Consider the following 14109-nt stretch of genomic DNA (forward strand, 5'->3'; position numbering starts at 1 on the left):
TGAAAAAAGAGCGACGTAAAGATAGTTTCGTCCCGGAGCTGATTTCCTTTTTGCAGAATATCGCTGATCACAATTGTGAGCTCACTGCATTAGCTTTAGTGAACCCTGATTCAATATCAATTACTATACTACCATCCTGAGAGAACACACATCCTAAATACTTGAAATTATCTGCATGTTCCAGCTTGGTCTCCCCAATATGACATTCCTCTTGGATTTCTTACCTACAGACAACAATTTAGTCATAGGAAGGCTAATTTTCATACCATACTAATTGCACCCATTTTCAAGTTCAAACCAGTTTTAAATTGAACACTGGTGTGTTGATACAACTGTTTGGTTTTAATAATCATAATAATAATATTTAATATAGTTATAATATCAAAGGCATCAATTGGGTCAGAAAACTTCAGGTACAGTGCCAGAATTGATAAAAATTTCCTCAAAGTCATCCCTGGCATACAAGAATTCTTAGTTGAAACAGCAAGGGTATGCTGGGAATAAGTGTCTGTAAAGATGGAAAAAGTGAACAAGCTATCAGCACAATCTGCCATTAAGGCAACGTCATCAGCATAGGCCAGACTGCTTACTACATTTCCACCAAACTGAATCCCTCCCTGCCACTTTATACCTTTCAGCACATGATCCATGAAAACTATGAACAACAAAGGTGAAAGATTGTCTAAACCCTGCAAGTAACTTGAATCAAGAATTCACTCTACCATCAATTCTCACTGCAGCCCATTTGTAAACATAAATACCTTTTGTTACAAGTGAACTATGTAATGCGAGTGGAATGTATTTTTTTGTAGACTTTGTTTGTAAAATACGATATGATGTTTTATTTTTATTGACCTAACCTGTACTGTATAATGTTGTAACATAGGCATTTGTAAACAGTAGAATTCTGTCTATAGTTCCTGGAAAGATCCAGAAAGTTACATAACTTTTGTACAGGGTGTGTTACTTTGTTAGTATGTGTTCTAGAAAGTGTGTTCTGTCTATTCTGGAAAAATACGACTTTCGCGATCATGCATATTCTAGAATGTTAGTCAAAGTTCGCGATCGAAAGTAAGGTTACGATTGGTGAGTCTAGGTGGCGATAGGGAACACGTGCACGCTGACTGGCGGCCTCCAAGGCCAGTAATTCCTATATATAGTGAGCGAGGCAGTGTTCGAATTAATTCTGTATCCTGAATTCTGTCAGTCTCGGTTTATCTGTGTGCGAGCAGCCTATCTGGTTGACGTCCCCCGGCTTCTGGGATAGCACTCTCCTCGGGTAAGCACTCTTGAATTCCTTTTCTGCTAAAATTTCGGTACCGAGCTCGATAGCTGCAGTCGCTTAAGTGCGGCCAGTGTCCAGTATTCGGGAGATAGTAGGTTCGAACCCCACTGTCGGCAGCCCTGAAAATGGTTTTCCGTGGTTTCCCATTTTCACACCAGGCCAATGCTGGGGCTACACCTTAATTAAGGCCACGGCCGCTTCCTTCCAACTCCTAGCCCTTCCCTGTCCCGACGTAAAAAAAAAAAAAAAAAAAAAAAAAAAAAAAAAATTCGGTAATGTTCCGATGTGCTTTTCATACAGGAGTCTGCCCTAACCTCGCCTAGATTCACCAAATTAGCTACTTATGATGCTTTAGTTTTTCAACTAGGCTTACCTGTTCGTTTCCGAGGCATTCCCATTTCTTGTTTCACTAACGTATGTAGAATGTGGTTCAATATTATTTCCCTTGGGGTTTGCCTCTGGTAGTTCTGTATCACTTTAGGTACGCTAGATTTTGGAGAAACTCTTCAACTTCACTGTATATTGCATTGTACAACTGCATTGGTAACTAGATGTATAGTTGTTTTGAAATTTGAATTTACATTGCTACGAAATAAGCTATGGATACCACTGAACTTATAGCTCGTAACTTAGAATGTATTTGTAAGATTATCTTGTAAATAATATTTTTCAAATCTAAGGATCACGGGGATTTATTTCAGAATCCGCTATCTAAGCCATGTCCATGCCTTTGGTAGGTTCCCAGCCCTTCCACCTTCCCGTTTTGTCGTTCACTAGTTGGGCCTACTGATAGTTATGTACTTGTTTTGTTGGAGATCCGCGTAATGCTGCCTACTGTTTTTCCGAGTGTGTAGTGTTTTCTTATATTGTGTATTGTACTCTTACCTCCCCCTTTTAACTGTGTTTGTGCCTTGTTTGGTGTTACCCCTGTAGTCTGAGGTAGCACCTTTGACTGATTTTAATAGTCAACCGTTAATCCCAAATCTCCCAACGGTGAACATCGTTTCACTCTGTACTGTCATATGCCTTCTGTAGATCTACCAAACATGAACATAACTGTCTGTTACTCTCATAGCATTTTTCAATTATCTGGTGCATACTGAAAGTCTGAAACCACACCGGTTTTCATTCAAACTTCCTCCCAAGTACTGATCGGACCCACCCTTCCAAGATGCCAAGCAACACCTTGCCTGGTATATTGATCAATGCAATACCTTGATAGTTGTTGCAATCCTTCCTGTTCCCTTGTTTGTAGATAGGTGCAATTACTGTTTTTGTCCAATCAGATGTACCTTACTAACGCTCCATGCCAATCTTATGACTCTATGAAGTCATTTCATCCCTGCCTTCCCACTATACTTCACCATTTTAGGTCTAAATTCATCTATTCATGCTGCTTTATGACAATGGAGTTTATTTACCATCCTTTCCACTTCCTCAAGCGTAATTTCACCAACATTTTTCTCCTCACCATGAGCTCGGTTGTTTGCGACGTCACCAGGAAGATTTCCTTCTATTTTTAACCCTGGAATGCTAACCATTCGTAAATTTTAACTTTTCAAATCAAGTAAACATATTTAGAGGAAGAAGCCCGACATTGTTGGTCTACAAAACCACCAAATATAACCACAAGAACGGCAACAAGAAAAACAGATGCCGGAGGAAGGAGGTGGCTCTCTTTCACCCACAGGTTTCCTTCTTCCAAAGAATGCCCAGCAGATGGACAACCCTCTGATTTTTCAGAAAAACCTCAGCCCTCAACATCAGCCAGAATGTCAACACAGTCCACTTCGTCATTTTACCTTCATGACATCATCGTCAGCTGACAGTGATGGCACATAATTATCAGAAGTCTGATAAGATATGCTCTTTTCCTTCCATTATTTATTTCATCAGCAGAATCATCGGTCAATCTGTTCAGAACGTCGTCAATTTTGGAGGGTTTTAGAAGCTTGTCGTTGCAATAATGAGCCATTTTTCACTAAGACAATATTTTACCATTTTGAGAAGAAATGCGCTCATCAAGCAGTTCATAAGTTGTAAGAAATGTTATTGAAATCATATACTCATATCCATAAATGTTTATGTACACCACTGCTATAACAGTTATTTCAATTCCCCCGTCAGAGGAATGTTAAGAGTCCACATTTCCTACGTACACGTCAACACTTGTTAATACTGCTCATAAATCAGCATGAGAATTAAAAAGATATGAAAACGTAAACACACAACACCATGTCTAAACTCACATTAAAGCTAATTACTTGTAAAATTTACGATCGCCACTGAGTAACGGTGCACACATACCATTCACATCTTTTGCTTACAGCATACTGACGAAAGGAAATGAGCGCTATCAAGCAGCCCAATTTGAAGGTTAAAATCCCCAACCCAGCCATGAATCAAACCCGGGACCCCCTGAGGCAAAGGACAGGACGCTAATCATTTAGCCATGGAGCCGGACATGATTATGACAACAATAGTAATGGGAGCAATAAGAATAACAGTAATAAAACCACCGAGCTTGATAGCTGCAGTCGCTTAAGTGTGGTCAGTATTCAGGATTCGGAAGATAGTGAGTCCGAACCCCACTGTCCAGAGCCCTGAACATGGTTTTCTGTGATTTCCCATTTTCACACCAATCAAATGCTGGGGCTGTACCTTAATTAAGGCCACAGCTGCTTCCTTCCCACTCCTAGCCCCTTCATATCCCATCGTCACCACAATACTTATCTATGTAGGTGCAACATAAAGCAACTTGTAAAAAAAAGGGGGGGGAGGGTTAATATAACCAAAAACTATAGATCTAAACTATGATTTGACAGAAGCTGATGATGTTTCTTTCTCAAGTACAATTCTGTTTTCATATCTTTTTTTTAGGTAGTTAGGGGATGCCTGGCTGAGGCGGTAGAGGCGTGCTCGGTTCGCCGGGAAGGACGTGGGTTCGAATCCCCGTCAGGAAGTCGTAAAATTTAAGAAACAAGATTTCCACTTCCAGAGGTGCACATGGCCCTGAGGTTCACTCAGCCTACACCAAAAATGAGTACCAGGTTAATTCTATTTTTTTTTAGGTAGTTTCTAAATTAACTTATTCATAAATTAGTTTTGGCAGACCGAAGAACCTGAGTTATATGAAAATCATGATGTATGTTAATAGCTATATTAATAGTTCACATGTGGGGTGTAAAAATGCAGGTTTACTTTACATAGCCATGTCATTTTGTACATACCACCACATAAGGGTGGATTTAACAGTCAAAAACAAGTGCCTTCAAAAGCCATTTTGAAGCAATAGCTACATTTAGCTTTACTGTATAGGTATAGTTTAATTGGCTTTTGTTGATTATTTTTAAGGTATCTTATAAGAAGTTTCACTAACTCATTAAAATGATATTTGCTAACAACTATTAACAATTATGATATTATTTTAAGACCAACAGTAGCAGAGAAATATTTTTAATAATGTAGTAACATTCAGCCATGAGAATTTATCATCATAACGAACGCAATATGCGACAGCACATACCCTTTCCTTACCTGGAATAGAAATTAAATAAAAAGGCCAAAATTTAGCTCTGCTGACATATCTCCTATGAAGGGAATTACACGACAATATGAACGTAAAGTTCTCTGAAATAACTTCATTAACTTACCTTATATTTTGCACAGGCAATAACATCATTGAAAAGGAAAAGATGCCGAAGTTTGCGATGGCCATCAGATAACTCTACAATAAAGGAATTCTTCACAAGACGACGCTGAGCACGATCAGTTGACTGGAACCAAAGTTGGTAGATTACAATTAGAAATACAGAAATGGGAAATATTCAAAGACAGTGAACTATCTAAAATAACTGAACGTATACATCCAATTATATTAATAGGGATCTTTAAAGTAATGAATAAGGACAGGTATTCTGATGATTCAGGAAAACATCTTACAAAAACGCCATCAAATTTTATTCCCAAGGTGACACTCAAGTCCATGAAGATAAGTACGGCCAGTATCCAGTATTCAGGAGATAGTGGGTTTGAACCCCACTGTCGGCAGCCCTGAAAATGGTTTTCCGTGGTTTCCCAATTTCACACCAGACAAATGCTGGGACTGTACCTTAATTAAGGCCACAGCCGCTTCCTTCCCAGTCCTAGCCCTTTCATGTCCCACTGTCGCCGTAAGACCTATCTGTGTCGGTGTGACGTAAAGCCAATAGCAAAAAAAAAAAAAGGTCCATAAAGATTCCAGTGAGAGCACGCACATCGGATATTACAGACTAAATAACCTAAACCAACCAATGTCATCACAAGATTTTAAAGCATAACAATTATATTTTTATCTAATGTATAATAATTGTAAACTCACCCCTTTCTTAGACAGAGCAATTGTATGCAAGCTAAATATTTTATATATATATATAGCACATGTATTCACTAGATATAACAATTCCCATCAGCCAGATGTTTCTAAAGAACATATAATATACATAAAAATATTTTTATGTTAAAATAATTCACGTCAGCTTAACCATTTTAAGTATTTTATTATCAAATAAAACCCAGGATCCCGGCTATTTTGATTTAGGTGGTGGGAATAGCGGCTGAAGATGCCTAAAAATTAGGTGAAACATGTCCTGCTTAAGATACAACAATAAGGTAAAAATATGTATGTAAATCAATAAAAAAAACATAATGTATTGAAAAGGTGGACTCTCAAGAAAACGTTCTTTTAGTAAGGTATACGTTTGTCAATATGGACCCAACGATGAGATTTATAACTTGTAATAAGAGGTATGTTCCGAGCTGTCAGTGGAGAGAAGGCGTGGAATGACATTAGTAGACGAATAATTCTGAGTGGTGTTTTAAAGGTAAGAATGATCACAACCTGAAGATAAAGTTGGAATTCAAGAGAACAACCTGGGGCAAATACGTATTTGTTTATAGGTAGGGGAGTTAGGGATTGGAATAATTTACATACCTGCCAACTTTCAGAAATAAAAAATAGGAAGATTTTTTAAATTCTTGGATACCATCAAGTATATTGCGCCACAGTCTTGGTAAAAACAGGACAAGAAAAGGCATACATAGGTAGAGTTACAATGTGAATTGACCATTAAATTTGAAATCTTAAACTTAGCAAATATAAAAATCGTCACATAAAAATGTACCTAATAATTCTCATTTATGACACATACATATGAACACTAACTTTAGAGAGGTAAGTCAAGAACTGACTACCACTTACCAAATGGTGAAAAATATACACATGTAGGTGACAGAGACTCCTGTGTTTACTTGTTTAGCACTGAAATGGCAGCTAACATTGCGCTTTTAAAAAATGCATCGTCATACTGCTGCTCATAACACCTTCCACTCAGACTTGATTTGACTACCAATAGCTTGCTGAGGTCCGACTCATTGGCTGAATGCTCAGCGTGAGGCCTTCGGTTCATGGGGTCCCGGGTTCGATTCCCGGCCGAGTCGGGAATTTTTATCGGCTTTGATTAATTCTTCTGGCCCGGGGACTGGGTGTTTGTGTTTGTCCCAACACATTCCTCTTCATGTTCAGACAACACACTACACTACCAACCACCACATAAATACGCCATAGTGATAACATCCCTCCATATAGGGTAGGCGTCTGGAAGGGCATCCGGCCGTGAAACAGGGCCAAAATCCACATATGTGTGGCACAGTTTGCACCTGCGACCCCACAGGTGTGGGAAAAGCAGTAGAAAAAGAAGAAGTAATAGTTTACTGAGATTTTCGTCATTCAGAGATGATCGGAATTGTGTCCTCCTCTTCCTTACCTGGCAATGTCTGAATCTGGGAATATCTTTCTGACCAACAGTCCTGCGTGATCAGAACAAGACAATGCAAGGTTATGTTCGACAATGAACGCCGTGAACAAACACTCTGCTCGAGTGATTGAATCATCTTCCTTCTCGCCTACAAAAAACTTAATTATTTGTTCCTCTTGAGACAGCTTTGCGTTTTTGTGTGATACTGTGAGCTACAATATCAGTCCTCCCTCCATGAGAGATATATCACACCCACACACACAAGAAAATGCCTAATATTTTCCTTTATTAGACTTAAAATAAACGGAAAATACAATTTTATGGGTATCCGTGAACACTTGGAGCTAACGTCTGTTATGTTTTGTGGTCATAATGTGAAGAGAAAATACCAGAAACTGTCACTGACACAACTCTCTGAAATACATTGAAGTCATTAAAATTATGACTAAGAATGAACACAAATGTATTGAAGTACGCAAAACTACCACATACAAAACAGATCAATGTGTCTCATACATTATTAACGTACAATATCGACAGGGGGAAAAGCACAGAACTGCACGAAAAAAAACACGTGGCCTACAACTCCAACAAAACTACGCACAGAAATGAGCGCGCAAACCACACAATGACAAACTCACTCTTTTGTCCCGATTAACGGATACAAATTCTTATAATTTTGCTAAATACCACCTATTCAATACAATAATAACGTAATAAAAACTTACATATTTATTAAGTTGTTGATATGGTACATGTTTTGCTCCATTTTCGTGAGCATCATCAGCCAATTATCATTTACTTAAGGTTATATAAGATCATGAATCTATTCTATTGGATCAAATTATGCTTGTAAACCTGATTGACAAATCTTATAATATTTTACAAGTCATATAACAATAAAATTATGTGCAAGTTAAAACATATTCGTCTAAAACCTATCTAAGTCTTAACATTTTATTGACGAAACTCATCTGGTGAACATCCATTAAAATTATTTTTAAAAACCTTTTGAAATCTGGCTAATTGTATTGATTCAATGTTGCTTGACTTGTATGATTGTCGTTGAAACATCGTTAACTATATTAACAATTTTCTACAGTTGATAATTGCCTATGTTATGAACATTTAACTGGTTCTCGATGTTGCTGGAGTAACATTTGTACAAAATGTATTGGCATTAATTTTAGGTTGTCAATACGAGAATATTGTTTATGAACATACTTGTTGGTGAATAAACACTTTCTAATGTGAGGTAGAATTTGAATGGTTCTCGTATATTCCAAATTGGGCTTGTTGGTATATCTGTAATGAAAGATAAACAATATATGTTTATGGTTTTGATTATAATTCTGTACACTTCTTATCGAAAGAATTGTCACTTACTTTTCTTTCTGCTGCGTAATTGTCTAGTGTTACTCCTAACCTCTTGAGAACTACTTGTTGGTCTGTTTGCACTCCTAGTATATTATGAGTGAGTGTGGATGAGTTTACGTTTTGGCGGGAGTGGGAAGGGGAAGTGAAGGTAGGTGGTGCATTGATAGCTGCAGTAGATTGTGGAGGGGACTGGCTAGGAGAAGTAAGGGGAGGAGTTGAGTTTGTTTGCATCAATAAGCCATTAATTTTTGTCATATTAAAATGTTTATAGAATTTATTTATATCAGATTTAAGCATTTGTATTAATTCCGGTAATTGTACTAAGATGGGGTTCTTTATTTCGATTTCGTCATTTAGGTTTTTATTTTTGTTGTATTGATGATCTAAATGAATATGTATGTTTTCCAATTCCGTCATTTCTTTTCCTTTTTCTACTCTTCTTAAAATTCTTAAATCCCTTTCAATAGTTGTAAAACTGTGTCCAGTTTCTTGCATGTGTGCTCCCATTGCAGAATGTTTCTTGTGTTTCCCTGCATTTACATGTTTGAGATATCTTGGCCATACTAATGACAAATAGGCTGTCTGAATGGCTTTCTCCCTGGCTCCCAGTAGAGATCTGCGAATGAATCCCAGGACTCTGTATGCTTTGCACCTTATTTCCTCAACATGCTTATTCCATTTTAAATTGCTGCAGATGTGAATGCCAAGCAATTTTATTGAGGTACAAGGCATCAACAAAACATAATTTATCTACTGTGTGAATGTTCAGTATGAGTAGGAGGATGGATGAACGTTATGGGATCCCCAGTGATTGAAACGGTAAATGGGTATGAGTGAGCCGGCCTAGCTAAAATATATGTGGGGTTTCTGGAGAGAGAGAGAGAGAGAGAGAGAGAGGGAGAGAGACTCTGTGTGTGTGTGTGGGGGGGGTGTCAAATTACTTGAATGTTGAACAGGTCTTGTGAGTATTATGTAAATATGCCTGTGTAAATACGGTAACTGTATATAAGAACACTATGTAGAATGTAATTGTATATTTGTACATTATAATTTTAAGTGCTGATGGAGGCACTTTTGTGTATGTGGGGCTATGCCCTTTCTCCATTCACCATCCCTAAATTGTAACATCCCATTGGAATTGGGGAAGCTCGCTGGCTCTGCCGCCAGCAGAGTCAGAGGGTAGTAAGGAAATAAAATACCACCGTGAAAAAAAACTGGTCCCTTGCCAGGGTTACGGCGAAGACTGGTAAATGACCAGAAGCCAGAAAACATCTTGAGGCAACCTCTAGGGCTAACAACTCTAGTTGTAAAAGGATGGGTACCCGTCCAAAGCAAAGTCAAGTCAAAAAGCATGATGGCACAACATTTCAAGAAACATACCCCAGGGGGTAAATCTTCGGATAAATCCCTCGTCGTGAATGCCACGGCGCACGAGTCTCGTTCGGATTCTGGGGGAGAATCGACATCATGCAAGAGACGAGTCGGAGCGTCTCGGTGTACCCCGAAGAGTCAAAAACTCAGGCCAAAATCTAAAACCTTTCTAGCAACTTTCAACATAAATTCACTTACACACACTGGCAAGCTGAAAACCCTCACCAAAGCTCTTCACGAAAATCAGATATCCATAGTGGCCCTACAGGAAACAAGGTGCCCAGATGAAGAGATTTTTTAATCTGAAGGCTACCGATTTTTCAAGAGCAAAGCGCAAAGAGGAATCCTCAATGGAGCTGTGATGCTTGGAACCACGTTTGCTGTTAGAACCAAGATCCTTAAATCGGTTGCAAATTTCGAACCTGTGAATGACAGATTGTCTATACTCACAATTAAATGCGCGAACAAAACCTACGCCCTAGTTAACGCACATGCTCCTACAAACGATAAGAACAAGTCTGATCCAGACGAAGTTGATAATTTCTGGGACCTACTGAATGAAAAATTGAACAAAATCCCCAAACACCATATCAAGCTTCTTTTGGGTGACTTCAATGCCCAACTAGGTCGTGAGCAGAAGTACAAGAAAGTTATCGGAAATTACCCTGCTCACAAAAGAACCAATCTCAACGGCAAAAGACTGGTGACCATTTGCGAAAATCACAACCTGCAGGTCATGTCGACCCACTTTCGCCATCTACCCAGAAAGCAAATGACTTGGCGTTCTCCTGTCCAAGCTCTCGGAGAGTTCCAAATTGATCATGTTGCGATCTCCAGGAGAAACAGCCCTGAGATTATGAATGTCAAGGTAAAGAAAGGCATCAATGTGGCCTCAGATCATTATATGTCTCTTATCAAATTCAAACCAATTCCCGCAAACACAAGGAAGACAACCAAACAGATCACACACTTCGACAATGATAAACTTCGGCAAAGGGTCGAGGAGTTCCAGGAGAAGGCTAGACCAAATGACTGTGACTTTAACAACGCCAAAAGTCTCCTTGTTGAGGCCGCCAAAGACGTTGCAGAAATCAAGAGAAGCAAAAAGCATGCCTGGTGGAATAGTACCTGCGAATCAGTCCTCCAAGAAAGACTCAATGCGTGGAAACAGTACAACTCTACGAAATCGGAAAATGATTGGGAAACCTACAAAACCCAACGTGCCCAAGCAGCTAGGGTGTACAGAACTGAGAAACGTAAAAACGAAAAATCTCTCATTGAAAAGATAGAACAAAACTTTAGGAAGAATGAAAGCAGAGAGTACTACAGAGCCTTCAAACGCAAACTCACTGGCTATAAACCATCATCTCTATGCTTTGAGCGAACGGACGGCACACTGGCGACGTCAAATGAAGAAAATTGCAGCATTCTGGCAGATTACTTCAAGAATTTACTTAATTGCTCTAAACCGCAAAGCGCCATTGAGACCAAGGAACCCTTACTCAGGTACCCAGATTCCAGACCACCCGACAGAGATGAAATCAAGCGCCACATTGCCCGTCTCAAAAATAACAAAGCGCCGGGGGAAGACTCAGTAGTAGCAGAACTATGGAAATATGCCCCAGAGGAATCACTTGATATCTTGCAAAAGCAAATAGAAGAAATTTGGAACAAGGAGACCCTACCCGAAGATTGGAAAATAGCTTTGATCCATCCATTACACAAAAAAGGCAGCATGAAGAACATCAACAACTACAGAGGAATATCTTTGCTACCTGTGACTTACAAAATTCTATCACTTGCTATCCTGGAGCGTTTGGAAGCACAAGTCGAACATCAAATAGGTGAATACCAAGGAGGGTTCAGAAAAGGTCGCTCAACAGCTGAACAGATCCAAAATCTGAAAACGATCATCAGATATTGTACACTAAGGTCCAAGCAGTATGTGTCTGTCTTTGTGGACTTTAAGAAAGCGTACGACTCCATTGACCGGGAAGTCCTGCTAAACATTTTACGTGAATTTGGAGTTGATTTGAAACTGCTGGCATTAATTAGAGCCACCCTGACCGATACAAAATCCAAGGTGAAGTTCCACGGATGTCTCTCGCATTCCTTTGACATCAAAACAGGAGTCCGACAAGGTGATGGGCTATCCCCGATACTCTTCAACTGTGTTCTTGAAAAGATCATCAGAACCTGACATGTGAGATTACAGGAAACCAACTACAGTCCATTGAGAATAGGAACCAAATCCAAGGGGATCGCAACAGACTGCTTAGCATTTGCTGATGATATTGCTGTTCTCTCAAACGACATAGAACCCGCTAGAGCTCAAGTTGAAATTTTAAAGGAAATTGCCGAACAAACTGGTTTGCAGATATCGTTTGAGAAAACAGAAGTAATGACTAACATCAAAGAGGCTCCACCAAAACTCCATACAAAATACAGGGACATCACCCGAGTAGACAAATTCATATACCTGGGTGAGATCATCATGAAAAATGGACTGGACAAAGAAGCACTTCAGGAGCGAGTACGCAAACTGGAAATAGCCTACCAAACATCCCGCACAATCTACAACAAAAAAATGCCTTTCCCAAAACACCAAGATACGTCACTATGAAACAGTTCTGAAGCCAGTAGTTCTATATGCAGCCGAAACCCTGTCTCTAAATGCTAACAAAGGACTCCTTGAAGAACTGGAGAAAAGAGAACGCACAATTTGTGAGAGGAATCTTGGGATCAAAGTACAGAAATGGAATCCATCAAAAGAGATCCAACAAGGAAGTCTGCAGCAAAATAGAGAAAATTACCGACACAATCAGAAAAAGACGGGCACGATTTTACGGTCATCTGAAAAGAATGGACAGAAGAAAGTTAACTAAAGAAATCTTTCACTTTTTTGATTCAAACACCAAAACCACAATTCCCTGGTTTAGAAATACCAAAGAAGACCTGCAAATGCTACATATCTCAGCTGAAGACGCCTTTAACAGGGATCTCTTCCGCAAGAAAATATTGACGAACGGGCTAAACCGAGACGAGCAACCAAAGAGAAGACACGGTGCCTCTTGGACAGAGGAGCGTAAGCAGGCCCACTCACAAAGAATGAGGGAAATTTGGGCTCTAAAGAAGGCCAAGTTCAGTGTCAAATGCAACAAGACTTAACGTGGTCCTTGATGGCCCCAGCGAATATATATATATATATAAATAATAATAATAATAATAATAATAATAATCATCTTATCATAAAGCTCCGGCCAGTTTTGCCACCATACAAAAAATTGCATTCTGCACACGCAAGCCTATATATTCCAGATCCTTGATATTGATTACTATTTACATGAACTTTATTGTGATTGAAGAAAATATTTCGGTTTGTCTTTTTTTTTTTGCTAGGGGCTTTACGTCGCACCGACACAGATATGTCTTATGGCGACGATGGGATAGGAAAGGCCTAGGAGTTGGAAGGAAGCGGCCATGGCCTTAATTAAGGTACAGCCCCAGCATTTGCCTGGTGTGAAAATGGGAAACCACGGAAAACCATTTTCAGGGCTGCCGATAGTGGGATTCGAACCTACTATCTCCCGGATGCAAGCTCACAGCCGCGCGCCTCTACGCGCACGGCCAACTCGCCCGGTGTTTTGGGTTTTAAAGGCAATGTTGATATCTCGTTTTTTTTAATGGTATTAGTGACTTGGTATATACCTGGGTTAGTAAATGTAAAAGTAGCAAATTTGGATTTCTTATTTTTATCTGGTATGAGATTTGTGGCCAATTTTATTTTCACCTTATTAATGATCTTGTTAACCTCTCTATTTTATAACCGTTATTGAGTGCCAAGTCCTTTATGAAATTAAGTTCTTTCTTTAAACTTTTACTTGTTAGTGGAATTTTTTAGGGCTCTATAAACCAAACTAAAAAATGCCGCCTGTTTGTGAGAACTGGGGTGAGTGACGCGTTTTTAATCATTATTGGAGTAAACGTCGGTTTTCTATAAATCTGGAAATCAAATTTATTTCCTGCTCTCTTTACATTTATATCTAGAAAACTTAGCAAATTGTTACTTTCATCTTCTTTAGTGAATTTTATGTTACTGTGTAATTTATTTAAAAAATCCAAAATATTATCACTATTATTCAGTTTACTGTATATTATAACAAGGGTGACATCCACGTATCTCAGCCAAAGGTTTAGTCCTTCTATGTTATTCAAAATTTTAACATGTTCTAAATGATCCATATAAGTGTTAGCTAGTATATCTGATGCAGGGTCACTCAT

General features: G+C 38.9%; 1 protein-coding gene across 1 annotated transcript in view; it reads right to left on the bottom strand.

Moving 5' to 3' along the window:
• Nucleotides 1-14109, bottom strand: part of RhoGAP1A (Rho GTPase activating protein at 1A) — a 594034-nt gene that overhangs the window by 284492 nt on the left and 295433 nt on the right. Inside the window, exon 8 of the mRNA XM_067141809.2 lies at nucleotides 4939-5061. Coding sequence (XP_066997910.2) covers nucleotides 4939-5061 — 123 coding nt within the window. The remainder of the gene's footprint in view (nucleotides 1-4938; nucleotides 5062-14109) is intronic.

This window comes from Anabrus simplex, chromosome 2 (genome assembly GCF_040414725.1).
Source record: "Anabrus simplex isolate iqAnaSimp1 chromosome 2, ASM4041472v1, whole genome shotgun sequence".
Classification (NCBI taxonomy): domain Eukaryota; kingdom Metazoa; phylum Arthropoda; class Insecta; order Orthoptera; family Tettigoniidae; genus Anabrus; species Anabrus simplex.